This window comes from Gymnodraco acuticeps, unplaced genomic scaffold (assembly GCF_902827175.1).
Source record: "Gymnodraco acuticeps unplaced genomic scaffold, fGymAcu1.1, whole genome shotgun sequence".
NCBI lineage: Eukaryota > Metazoa > Chordata > Actinopteri > Perciformes > Bathydraconidae > Gymnodraco > Gymnodraco acuticeps.
Genome location: NW_022990003.1, coordinates 644493 through 658197, shown reverse-complemented (window position 1 = coordinate 658197; position 13705 = coordinate 644493). Strand labels below are relative to the sequence as shown.

At 40.8% G+C, this 13705-nt stretch overlaps 2 protein-coding genes across 3 annotated transcripts in view; both read left to right on the top strand.

Moving 5' to 3' along the window:
* The first annotated feature begins 452 nt into the window (after window positions 1-452).
* On the top strand, window positions 453-10501 carry LOC117544155 (ras-related protein Rab-37-like). 2 transcript variants are annotated; one of them, XM_034212989.1, is made up of 9 exons: window positions 453-644; window positions 1724-1834; window positions 3801-3842; window positions 5253-5319; window positions 5530-5582; window positions 5975-6040; window positions 6762-6818; window positions 6895-6971; window positions 8564-10501. In XM_034212989.1, exons 2-9 carry the CDS (start codon window positions 1727-1729, stop codon window positions 8667-8669), a joined length of 576 nt encoding a protein of 191 aa, XP_034068880.1. In that variant the 5' UTR covers window positions 453-644; window positions 1724-1726; the 3' UTR covers window positions 8670-10501. The 2 variants fall into 2 exon arrangements, with proteins under 2 accessions (XP_034068880.1, XP_034068879.1); XM_034212988.1 differs by having other exon boundaries at window positions 458-974.
* Window positions 10502-13185: 2684 nt separating this feature from the next.
* Window positions 13186-13705, top strand: part of slc9a3r1b (SLC9A3 regulator 1b) — a 34215-nt gene continuing 33695 nt past the window's right edge. The window contains exon 1 of the mRNA XM_034212933.1: window positions 13186-13695. Coding sequence (XP_034068824.1) covers window positions 13500-13695 — 196 coding nt within the window. The 5' untranslated portion in view covers window positions 13186-13499. The remainder of the gene's footprint in view (window positions 13696-13705) is intronic.

Here is a 13705-nt window from a genome sequence, read left to right as displayed (position 1 = left end):
GTTATAAAGAATTATATAAAAGAATAGGATCTACTTTTTGTGATGATTGGCAGCAATTTTCCTGATATATTTAAAGGAAACATGTTAGGAAAAATAAATCTGGATGAGGTTTGCACGCCATTTTATGCACCAATAAGAGTTTATCCATTTTAAATGTAAATCACGGTAAGTTTATTTCGATTAATCAGTCACAGTTCAGGCATATTTCCCTGATATAGCCTATTTAAAGGAAACATGTTAGGAAAAATGACTGGTTAAGGTGTGCATGCCATTTTGCGTCCAATAAGAGTTTCTCCATCTTGAATGAATAAATCACATTATACATCAAGTGTATTTACACTAATTAGTCACAATTCATGTTTCCCCCCTCCTCTCCGGGTCTCTGCTCCCCTCTCTGACCCTCCTCAGCACCACCTGTGGCGGATGAGTCGGCCAGCAGTGTGCTTGACCCCCACAGCTGTTATTGGGCACAATGTCAGCCTGAAACACTGCCGGTTGCCGACGTCCTCACGCTCAGTTAACCATCTGCCCACGCCAGGATGCAGAGAAATGTTTCCGCCTGTTTGCCATCACCGCTTTGTTGACTGCTGGTGGATGTAGAGGATTGGGTTTCAAGTTCAGTCTTCTTACTGTGCGATATTAAGGTGTGATTATTTTTATTTGTTTAATCTCTTCCTCCTCTGGGAAGCGCCTGGTGATCATTTTGTGGCCACGCGCAGTAATGCGAGCAGAAGGGGCTCGCGGACACCGGGACTGAGCGGCGGAGATCTCGCGGACACCTTGCGCGTCTTTCTTGGACACATCTCGGAGATAAACTGCGCTTTGGCTTTTTCTCAGCCTGCGCGTCTTTTCGTGGCTTTGAGATGTCCGAAAGAAATACAATGTTGCTGGAAAAGCAGGCTAAAAACGGAACGTCAAAATATATGTTGGAGAGATGCGCTTCTGTTAACGAGTATTATGATATTGCCTTCAAGGTGTGTATTTCCGTCTTTTTGTGTTTCTGTTGGTGGTGCTGCTGGTGGAACAGGTGTCTGTGTATGTAGGTTTGACATACATAAACATCTGTGTGTACCAGCAGCAACAACATTATTGTATACTCTCCACATCTGGAGAATAATAGGACAACAACCTTTAAGTCTGCATTTATGCATTGTCAATGTTTTTAAACACCTGATGGTTTTAAATTAAATGACTAAGAAGTCTGTCTAAGCCTTTAAATCTCTCGAGCTTGCTTTGTCCGCCCTAACAGATAAGAAAATATTTGCTGAGGGTGTACTTGTTGCTCCCTCTCATTAAATATTTAACATGAATACCTGCAACTGTTTAATAAAGACCCAAAGACAAAAGTTAATTGCAGTGTTATCCACAAATATGTTTATGTCACTGTGTGAATAACTGGATGGGCTGGATGGATTGTATAATTGCACATCCTGTTGGAATTATATTGATTCCTTTTGGATGCACACTGAAACATGATGAGAGTTAAAATTACAGAGTGGTTTGAAATGTCTTGAATCATCTCCCTGGAGTGTCACATGTTGGTTGCAATCTTACCAAAATAAGGCATTGTCCAACATCTGAGTCAAACATCATGATTATTGCACATATTGTCTGCAGCACATCCTTCAGCTTCAATTTCCTCTTCAGGGGGGACTGTTAATCTTATCTTAAGTCATGCTTTGTAACCTGTTGTCCCTCTTCTCTGGTGGTGGGTCTGCTGTAGGTGATGCTGCTGGGAGACTCGTCCGTGGGGAAGACGTGCGTCTTGGTGCGCTTTAAAGACGGGGCATTTCTGGGAGGCAACTTTATAGCCACCGTTGGAATAGACTTTAGGGTGAGAGAGATGCTTTTGAACAGTCTCACAGAATGGCTCGTTATACTGTTCATTATTCCTGTGTTTGTGTTATTATTCGTTGCTAATATACGGAAACATTTGCCTTCTAATGATATATCAAAAGTGACAAAAGACAGAATTGTTAGAGTCACACTGTGGCCCAATTATCACCTTACTTCTGCGGGGAACACTTAGTCATTCTGCGATGATGGCACCAAATGTACAAATCCTCTCACCGATCATTCAAGTCCTCAGAACACTTGTGCTGCGAGCCTCTGTTCATAAATGTCTTGGCAGGTGCCTGCCCACGTCTCTCCTGGAAAGGCTACAGCACAGCTCGATCCTGAAGGAGTCACAGTGCCGACAGACCAGCTCCTACAGTGACATATACCTCATGCATACACACACACACACACACACACACACACACACACACACACACACACACACACACACACACACACACACACACACACACACACACATATTTCTACTGTGTATCTTTCTTTGCAGAGATGAAACAATAGGTTGTTTGAAGCGAATGTTTTCAACCTTCTGTATCCCTCCAATCAGGGCACAACACTCACACTAATGGCAAGTCAAGTAGGGGTTGTTTGAGGAGGAGATTGTGTTGCATTATCCAGAGTGATGCATTGTCTTCTTCTGATGGTAGTGTAGACATCACAGAGTGTAATGGATGTCTGACAGATACATGATCTATATGGACATTGATTCAAGAGCATAAACGGTTCATCGGGTCACCACTCAAACCAAAGCAACAAGTGCTGCGGCCAGATGATCCCATTCATAAAAACCATTAGGGAAAGTAAACTGACACTGGTTAACTTTTACATTCATTGTCACACCATTGAATCGGAAAAATCACTCTTAATATAAACAATATATTTCTGTCTTCTACTTATGCACAGGAGCAAAGCTGCTTAGAAACCGAGGATCTGATGGAGCAGTTGAGTCAGTATGCTGAGGTGGTGCTCTGTGCATGGATAGGCAGGCTGTTGTGGCAGCTTGTAACATGGCCGGTCTATTTTTGGCATGCTTCCTTGTAGCAGTTACTCGGCATGCAGGCTCCTCCAATGTCATAATTGAGGGGGGAAATGGAAAACCATAGCAACTAGTGCAGGGGTTTAACTATGTCCATTCTGCCAAGGCAGAGGATTTGGCATAAGGCCGCTTTGTCTCTCTCACAAATCGCAGAGGTTTTCTTTTGTCACTGTGAAGCCCTGACTGTATTTCCTTCAAGCACATTTGTGTGCCTTCAGAGGAAAGGCAGGGGCTGTTTGTGGTGACCTGTCACTGATACGAAGTGATTAAGGAAGTGCTGCAGAGCATTTGTTAGTCACACTTCCTTCATCTCTCTGTGGTGTGTTTTTCTGTGCAAGGTTGACATGTGGCTGTGACCTGGCTTGATGCTACAGCAGGTCACATCAAATAAAAATAACCCGCAGCCTCCATTAAACAGAGCGTGAGAGAACCTGTTGTTTCATTTAAGCATGTTGGAGCACGCATGTTTAAATAATGCATGTTAGCATCACCTTGATTTCCATTCACTCTTTCTTCAACATAATCATCTGTACACATTTAGCTTTTTATAACCATAACTATTTTAAGACGATCCTTTCTCTACAGGAAATCAGAGGGCACCCTGCTGCAGGAAATTAACGGGGGAGTCAGTTGTTATGCTGCCAGCCGTCTTTCTCGCTGTTGTGTAATTAAGTCTAATCCCAGGACCTTGCTGTTGTGTGGGTGTTGCAAATTACTTTCTCTGCCATCGTTCAAAGACACTTTTAGTTGTCTCGTTTATTTTACCACATGCTGAGTCTCTTAGCTTTTCTTAGTCTGCGGTGATGTTCAACATTCATTTCTGTTTAGTTTTTTTTTACAGCACTCCAGTCTGTAAAGCATATGGTGGACTGTCAGACTCTCACTGCTCTTCTCGTGTTTGCAGAATAAAGTGGTGGATGTCGACAACCTGAAAGTCAAACTCCAGGTAAGATCACAGACCTTTACCTGAGCTAAGAAGATGTCTTCCTTATTAGCTCATTGAATGACAAATAATTACATCCTCCTTAAAACCATTTTCCAATTGACTCATCTGGTAAATGTTTACAGAATCGAAAATCATCTGAAAAGATTTCTCAAATCTATAGATGGCCTAAATAATGTACACCTAAATGACTGTCATTGTTTGTACTGCCATGCAATCAAATCAAAGGCTCTGATATTGTATTGATACAATATGAGCCACTCTGCATGATTGTGTGCCAGCAACAAGCTGTTAATCCAAGGCACAAACCTGTCTATCATCATAACCTGTTCATTCGACACTGAGTGGGAGGTGCCACAATTAGATTCCTCCTTACAAGGAAATGCTTTTAATTTGTTTTCCTTGCATGGGCCATGAACATGATTCTAATCCTGTTAATGATTCCAAACTAGACTCTTCCAACATGAGTCTAAATAAAGGTGATGGGCCTACTGTACCTAAACGCTTAGTGTTTGGCAAAAAATAAACAGTATTCATAAACCGCATGATAGGATTTCATACATATTTGTATGTCTTATTAAACCAATTATTGAAAAGACTGCACTCTGCTTTTAGAAAACTAGAAATAAATGTGATTACAAGTCAGAAATGTGTTAATTTAGCTTTCTATGTATTTGTCATTACCTGCATGTAATATCATTTATTAATTTAAATTGTATACATTTTAAGTTTAAGTATAAAATAAGCACAACCACACAATGTTGAACTGGAGTCAGCTTACATTGCAGCTACTCTGCTAAACTAGGCTATTTAGCTTAACTTCCAATATGTTCATCAAAATGTATGTATTTCAATTTCAACTTTAGCAGCTAGCCTTTTTATTGTTTAGTTAGGGTTTTAGCTAATACCTCTGAAAAATTAAAGTTATATGGCACTAAAAAACCTGTAAGGCTTTTCAAAATGTTCACCCTGCTCAGCTAGGCCTCTTATCCTATAGCATACCCATTTTATTGTTAGTTGTTTTATTCTGCATGACCAGATTTTGTTTCTACCTTATTTATATGGCATGACACACTAAATTGCCTAAAATGTTATTTAGTTATAGCTGATGTGTTTATTTTTCAAGAAAACAACATAGGTAGTAGACTGTACATTTAGCTTAAGCGGCTAGCTGTGGCTAACTTATCTCGAGGCAGCTAATTTTCTTTGAAATTATGCGGTTTTTTAAAACTATATAAAATAAGTCTTTACTCAATTTTGACTATATATATATTGTCTGCATTTTTGGCTCAGTAGGGAAATATAATGGTGTGTTTTCTGCTTTAGTCGTTGGCTGTGTAGGATTTACTGTGGGGATTGTTCATGCGGTTCAGTTTTCCCACGCTAGCTGTTGTGTAATTATGTGGTTTGCAGATCTGGGATACAGCGGGCCAAGAGAGATTCCGAAGCGTAACGCACGCCTACTACAGAGATGCCCAGGGTAACCTTAGATTTTATAATGCATGCACTTCCTCATGCTCTCTGTGTGTGTATGAGTGTGTGTAGGAACGGGTGGTGTAGGTAGGGAGGCAACCTGCTGGCTGAGATGTGTAGCCTATAATTTATTATTGTGCCTAGAAAGTGTGCAGGTAGGTGTTAATGTGTTGCATATGACAGTGTGAAGATAACAATGTTCTGTTTCCCTTTACAGCGTTACTTCTGCTCTATGATATCACCAGTAAGATGTCGTTTGACAATATCAGGGTAAGACTATTAAATGACTTTCCCTCCCACTCCTTCTCTCTTTATTCTGTCAGTTCATTTTCACTTCCTCGAGCCTCTCAAGCTGAACGTTTCACTTTGACTGGTTTAAATGCAAAGTACCTCCAACATTTTCTCCCAGCCCTCTTTGGAAATGACACGATGTTATCAGTTGCTCTGCCACGCATTTCCAAGTTTCAGTAATGAAAAGCAATAAAAGTGTTCAGGGATGAGAGTGACTGAGTCTCAGCATGATTGATTGGAGGATTGTAAAATCTGAGCTCAGGAGCAGGACAAAAATTAAGACTGTACGCGATGGTACTTGAGTTTTTTTAAAGGACTAATCTCTTTCTTCTCCCCCCTCCTGTATCTCTCTTTCTTTTTTACTTTGAAAGGCTTGGCTGACTGAAATTCACGAGTATGCCCAGAAGGATGTGGTCATCATGTTGCTCGGCAACAAGGTGAGCAAAGCTTCCTTTTTTCCGCTCCATAAGAAGATCATGAGGATAACTGGTCTCTTAGCACAATTGTATCACACTCAAGCAGACATGTGAACACCTTAAAGCCAGAAACTGCCTCCACTGCATGAATGTGAACTCTCACTCACTTGTTTTAACATTTACAAGTGAAGCACAGTCTCAATTGTGTTTGTGTCTCTCTATTGATTGTTTTAGTCTTTGAGAAGACATTCCCTCCAGTGAACATAAATATGGTAGACTGACAGAACCACACAAATTAATTCTACCGATCTGGGAAGGATAAATTCAATATCTGACACAAACATTACTTATCAATGGCTTTGAGCTTCCGCACTGCCGCTGGTGATACATCTGCAGTCAGAGCTGATATATTTCTAAGCTCCCTCTGCTGGATCAGAGAGGACTCACCTTTCTCCGGGGTCAGAGATGTCACACAGCAGCAAATCAGATGGTTTGCTGTGAGAGCAGCAGGACTGGGGGGCATCAGTGTGTGTGGGGGTGCTGCTCTTCTGCTTGAGGTGGAGTTTCTGACATCTCATCAGTCTGAGAGAGCTAGCTAGCTCAGTCTAGCTCAGCAGCCGGCGGCAGATTAGAGGACGTGCAGAGAGACACGATGCTGCATCAGTGTAGCTAATGGTATGGTGCATCTATGACCCTCCGTCCTCCTCTCATGGTGTTGTTTTCCTCTCTTGCTGTCTCACAGGCAGACGTTGCTGCAGAGAGGGTCGTGAAGACGGAGGATGGAGAGAGGCTGGCGAAGGTAATGTATCACTCCTCTGTGTGGTCACATCTCAACAACAGCCACTCCACTTGCTCATCTGATGTTTTTCATCTAGGAATATGGTGTACCATTTATGGAGACCAGTGCGAAGACAGGAGTCAATGTGGAGCTGGCCTTTCTCGCTATAGCAAAGTAAGTCTTATAGCTGCAACTATTTATATTTGTATACGTGAAAAAAATCTACTAGATGACTAAGGCTGCCAAAAGTAGGGCATACAGACTAAAGTTGGCCCATAAATGCGTGTTGATTTGACAGATTTCTTTGCCTGGCAGTTCATTTAAATACAACAAATGTAAATAAGTAAATTTACTTCCGAAATGAAGTGTACTGCCTTATAGAATGATATGATGATAAGTGTGCTTTCAACTTTTGGCGAAAGGTCGTAGACACTCTTCTTTCCCAATATGCCTTGATTTACAACATGAGGCACATAAATACCCTTTTTGTAACATTTATGTGGAAGAACTTGAGTGTCCAGCATAGAATCCTAAACTCAGTCCAATCCAATACCTTAAGGACCAACTGGAACTAGACTTTGTGTCCAACTGTATCGCCCAGAGTGGAGGCTGTTGTGTTTTAGAATTAAAACATTTTTTTAAATGGGCCACTTGCTTTAGGCCATATAATATATTTCATTTGAGTATTCCATGTAATACAAGATGTCCATCCAACAGCACACTGCATGTAGCTCTTAAGCTAACAACAGGGGGGAAATCCCTGAAGGATGCAACTATTTTTTAAATCTGAACATGATTTCTTTATCGGCCAAGTGTCTTAATGCTGAGCTCTGAATGAAGGCATCACAGCAGGTTTTCCTTACAGAAAGCTGGACAGAAGTGACTGGTGGAAAGTCTACCAGCCCCCTGGAATGAGAGCAAACAACTCTCACTAAAGAAAATAACAGCCAAACAGAGATAGAAACGAAAAACAAACTCTCAAAGGGGTCATACAGAGAAGCCATGGCACTTTTCTCATTACCGAAAACAGCTGCATTGATCCGTAAAACTAATATTGGGACACTTTAAAGGCGTCTTTTATATAGTCCTCTGAAGGGAGAAAAACATTTTGTTTCTAGACCTGTTAAATTGGCGCAACGTTCTCTTCTTATATTAAAAAAAAAGTGCATGAATTCATTTGGATTCATGCTCATGGAGTCATAAACACATGCATTATAATGAATGTTGCATACTCGGGTTTCTCTCCTTCCCTGATCATTTTGATGTTTCTCTTCGATGCTCACAGACTTCTCTCTGATTCATGCAACTATTTCCTCTAATGATTCTTTAGCTAATATCTTGTTTCTTCCTGTTGTTGTTAAACTGTGATTGTGCATGTTTGAGGCTCCCTGTGGATTTCAAACATCAGCTGTGCAATTTCTGCTTTTGACTGACTTCCGTGAGCACACACCTTTCCTATTGAAAGGCAGAAAGAATCATTGTTTTTGTCACAAAGAACACTGATTGCACAGCATGTCCCCAGAGCTGTGAAATACAGTAGAGGGTGATTTGAAATCGTTGTGTGTATTTTAAGTGCAAGTTTGATTAAATGGTTCTTGCCAAAGGCATTTTGATTAAATCTCAGTACAGATATGAGTTTCTCTCCCTCGCTTGTTCTTTTTTTAAATTTCTCTTCCTTTCTCATTTTCTTGATTTGCTCACCCTGTGTGCTCCATCCCACACATCCACCTCCTCTGTATCTAACTTCCTGCATCTCTCTTCATCAGGGAGCTGAAGCACAGAGCCACCCAGCAGCAGAATGAGCCCAAGTTCCAGATACACGACTACATCGAGGCTCAGAAGCACAAGTCGAGCTGCTGTGGCCACATGTAGCTGACACTGATCTCCAGGCAGAGACACGCAGAGCGAGAAGGAGGGGGAGGAAGGGAAGGAGTTGGATCGAGGTAAAAATAAAAATAAAGTCTGCTCTCTTACATAAAAGCCAATCCCAGCACCAAACCTGAGAAGCGGACGACCTCGTCTCCACCACTGGGCTTTAAGCTCCAATGGAAAGTGAATCTGGATTGGCAGCCATACCTTATCTGAAATGTGAATTTGTAGAAATGTGTGTGGTCTTTGTAGTGACAGTTGTATCAAATGACAAGTCAGGAGTTGCAATCAGAAATGCAGTATCTCCAGGGACACAGAAAAAACATAATTATCTTTCTATTCTAAATAGCTGCAAACACATCATTTATCGTTTTGGATGAAAACTATGGCACTCTTGTGATTGATGTAGATCTGAAGAGTTTATTATTTGGTAAGAGGACACATTTAGGGAAACTACTCCCTTCAATTATGTTTGGACATTGAGTTTCAGTGCAAAAGATTCAAACATGAACACACTGTGCTCTAAACGCAGCACGGTTTTGGCAGGCCCACAGTAGGTGTTGTGTTTACTGCCAAATAAAGGAAATAGATCCTAGCGTTTCTTGGCTCTTGCAAATTCTATTGCAACTGGCTGGGGTCAAGATGCGAGTCAAGTGTGCTGCAGGAATAAGTCCGAAACCCATTAAATTAGTTAGCGTTTTTGCAATGCGTTTTTTTGTGCTAATTATTCCTACTTAACTTTTGCAACTCGTAGATTCATCAAAGAATCACGCTGAAAGGAAAAGCTTTTGTAACGCAGATAAGGATTTCTGATGTTGAGATCATGCAACCCTGGTTGCTTTTCACTGCTTGCAATTGCATTTACGTTTCAAAAATCATAACAGCTATGTTCTTCGTGAACATTACCTTGCTGAACAAAAAAAAAACGTTTGTTTGCCAGCTACCTACAAAAATACTTCACCCCTGCAGCACAGCAGAGAATAAGCCTGCGAGGCGTCTGTTAACTTTTTGAGTTGTATTTGTTCTAGCAGCAGACACTGAAAAACCGAGTTCCATCAAATTCTCACCAGTGCCACATTTTTCATCCTGCAGTCTGCAGAGCCTGACTCATGATTAATGGCAGTTTTATCCAAACAATCAATACGACTGTTGGTGTGGATATCGCATTTTGCCCTGCAGCTCTTAGTTTGTTTCCATCCCTGTTTTACCAGGCTGTGAACTGAACCCCTTTTGGCCTTACAGTCTTACCCTTTGATAAATTAGCGTGTTTGAGAAGTGGACGTCAGTCTCACAGTCAGATTGTAGCTCAAATGATCCTGTCTGTTCACATCTGTATTGCTGTTAGGTAGAATAAAGCCACTTTTTGAGGGCGCTCGCCCACTGTGTTTGTCTGTACATTCAATTCAGGGCCAGTGACAATTAATTTAAAGTACTGTTCATGTAAATGTGCTGGTTGAGCAACCCACTGTCACACCAGGCTTCATACAAAGAGATAATTATCATTACTTTCTTATCTTTTGGTTAGAAATACCTTCGCATGCTATTTACATTTTAACCATCCGCAAACACAGACGTGCTCGCAGAACTCCCAGAACATTGATGTGTCTCCTCTAACGATGGATGTTGTTGTGTAGACTGTACCCAAGCTGTATTTGTTCACGCTCCACATTTTGTAACTTGTTTCTTTGTACAATGTTCATTATGAATGTTTGCTTGTGGAATTTAGCTGGCTGTCACATTCGTCCCTCTTCTGAGGCGTTAGTGATCACAAAGTGCCATGAAAAAGTGCTTTGTTATCATATTAGATATATAAAAAAAGTATATTTTGTAATGTATTTGGTGTTTTTTATTGAAGTCAGTCTCATCTGTGTGTTTTGTGTGTTGGGGTTTTGGAGGGTTGGGAGTGACAGGGTGTGTTGAGGTTAATGAGCCACTGTGTGGCAGCAGCTACCCTGTTTATATTCTAACATGTTGCTCTAGAGATTGTTTTATCAATTAGACCAGTGGTTCCCAACCTGGGGGGCGCCAAAGATCGCAGGGGGGGCGCCAGGCCTCAGATGATTTGAGGCCAAATATCATATTTAGACTTGTTTTGTTTTTTTACTTTGTTTTTTTTTACATATAATTGTAAGGCAATACATGATTGTCGCTAAAAGCCTTGTCTCTACATTACAATAACATTTAAAAAATAATTGATTAATTCATTTGAATAAAAATTCAAGTTAGTAGCTAAAGGCATAAAAAGACAGACATGTATAATTCTTTCTTTAATAGAAATGTTTCTTCTGCGCGTAAAGTGTCCAAACCAGGCTTTTCTGGATAAGCGCATTTTTAAAACATAGTCATTGTCCATGCCGGTTTCAGTTGGATTATTTGTCACAGTTGTTCCGATCAGATCGGTCTCCTCCATTTTGTAAATTATTTACGACTTTTGAATCCACATAAACACATCGGCAAAATCCGGCTTACTTTGAGCATGTGTTTTAAACAGTTTAATCCCTTTGTGAATTGTTTCCACTTGCGCCTTCCTTTAATTTCTTCATTCAGCGGGAATCCAAATGAATGAATCCTGAGTCCAATAACCATCAAAGTCACTCCAATAGTGCTCCTTAATTACGCTTTGATCCTCCTTTAACAAAATACTTCACATTCATCCAGTTTGTGACAGTAGTTGTAGCATTTTTGAGACTTTTAAACTTTAATTACAGCTGTTGCGCCCCCCCCCCCCCTTGTGTGTGTGTGTGTGGGGGGGGGCGCAACTTCAAGAGTCATTTGGGGAGGCTCTTGGGAAAAAAAGTTGGGAACCCCTGAATTAGACAACCTGTAGACTCAGGATTGTACTGTCTATTTTATTCCAATATAGAGATCTACTGTTTTTGAAAGGATGCTGAACATCTGTATAGTGATGTTTTGTAAGTGCTGTGGTTGTTTTAATGTGTTAGGTAAAGTTATTATGATATACTTGGAGGACATTTTAAATTCCTTGCACTGGGCTGCACACCTGAATGCGGCTCACCCACTCACATCCATGAGTCACACACACTCCAGACACATTAAGGAGACTTTCTATCCGTGAAGAAAACATAATTACCTGAATGACTTCCCATCAACTAAACTAATAGCAACAAGCTGTATTCATTAGTGCTTACGGTGAGGTAGATGTATATTCCCAGGTAGAGTCCTGTCTCTGTCCTCTTATCAGGACCAGAAGCAAGATGAAGAGTCAAATCCTCCCAGCTTTTATTTGAGCTGTTTTATGACTGCTCTATTTTTAAAGGTGAATCACTCTGATATCGAAATGTAAAGAGGGTTATCAGAATGACTAAAGTGTGAATGTTGATCATTGCAATTTAATCTAATCTGGCATATCAGGCATATCCTTATATTAACAGTGACTCTACATATTTGAAACAACATTAATGAGGAGTTTAATTGGAGACTAAACTCCACAGGGGAAATTATCAAATGTTTTAAATGTGATAAGGTGACAACTAAATAATCACTGTTAAATATCAAAGACAGACAACTGTAATGTATGTCAGTCTGGCCCAATGATGCTGTTAAACCAAGATTGTGAGATAGATTTAAGCTTTATTACTTTCTCCTATTATTGCTGCAATTTAGTGCTTTTACCAGAAGGAATGGCAGATAATAAACTCATGCTTCAGATAATTGACACAGCTAAATGAAAACACTAGGAGATACACAGAAAGTGTGAAAGTGTTATTTGGCTTGAAAAATGTTGAAGACGCCAGAAATAAGATTGTATTCAGAGTAGTGTGAACAATGTGACAACAGTTGCAGCACGTGCTGGTCACAGTGTGGAAACAGGGCAAAGTGATGAGGGAAACTACAATTCAATTATAAAAATGATATAAGAGAAAGAAAGATTAAAATAATAGGAATACATGAATAAACAAAAGGTTGACTTTACAGGGTTAACATTCCTGAAATCAATTATTCTTTTATGACAGACTATACACCAGGGGGAACTTATTCTTAGTTGAAATTATACAAGAATCAAATGTTTTAAAGTTTGATAATGTCACAATAAAATTACTGTGGAACATCAAACACACTGTAATGTATTCCTCTCTGGCCAAATGATATAGCTAAACTGACATTTAGAGATGAATAATGGTTTATTATTAGGGAGAACATTTAATAAAAATATGTAAGCTACAGTATGACACAATGTGCAACACGTGTTTTTCATATTAAGGGGAAAGAAGGCAAAAGGTGAGGGGGGAACTACAAATGCAATTTCTAAGAACCAAAAGAAAAATACTGAATATTAAACGTATGAAACAAATAGTGGGAATTAATGAATACGTTTTTTATTTTTGCTTTAATCCAAGCTCTATCTCCTCTGAACATCATTATCTTCTAGCATGTTCCTGGACAGCCTGGTTTTGTGTTTACTACTCCTCGAGTCCCTACTTTGCATGAGGCAGCCTGCTGGGCAGTTCCGTGAACGCACCTCCCTCTTCCTGAGTGGCTTTTCTACTTTAGTCGCTCACAGAGAGGGGAGCTGTGTGAGTTTAACCAGCCTCAGCTCAGTCCTCAGGTCAGGACCTCCAATTCGCGTGAGAGCACCGAGTCACAGTGCAGATTTACACAAGTGAGAGGACACACACACACACACACACACACACACACATCCAGACTTAAACTCGTGTGTGAAGCTGGAACAAACACCAGCACCGTTTCCCACGGAGTAATCTCCAGGGCGGGGGTTGGGTGCATTTCTACGCACACCCTTCCTAAGCAGTATCCTGAGCTTTAACTCCACTTTAAAAACACAGTGAAGGCGAGAGGAGCCTTACCACCACAATGCCGAGCAAAAGCCAGTCTTTACGCCCCCGGTTGTGCACGCTGGACAAGGCGGACACCGGGTACGGTTTCCACCTCCACGGAGAGAAAGGTAAGACGGGGCAGTTTATCCGGTTAGTGGAGCCTGACAGCCCGGCTGAGACCTCGGGGCTCCGCGCGGGAGATAGGCTCGTGTTCGTGAACGGGGACGACGTGGAGCACGAGAG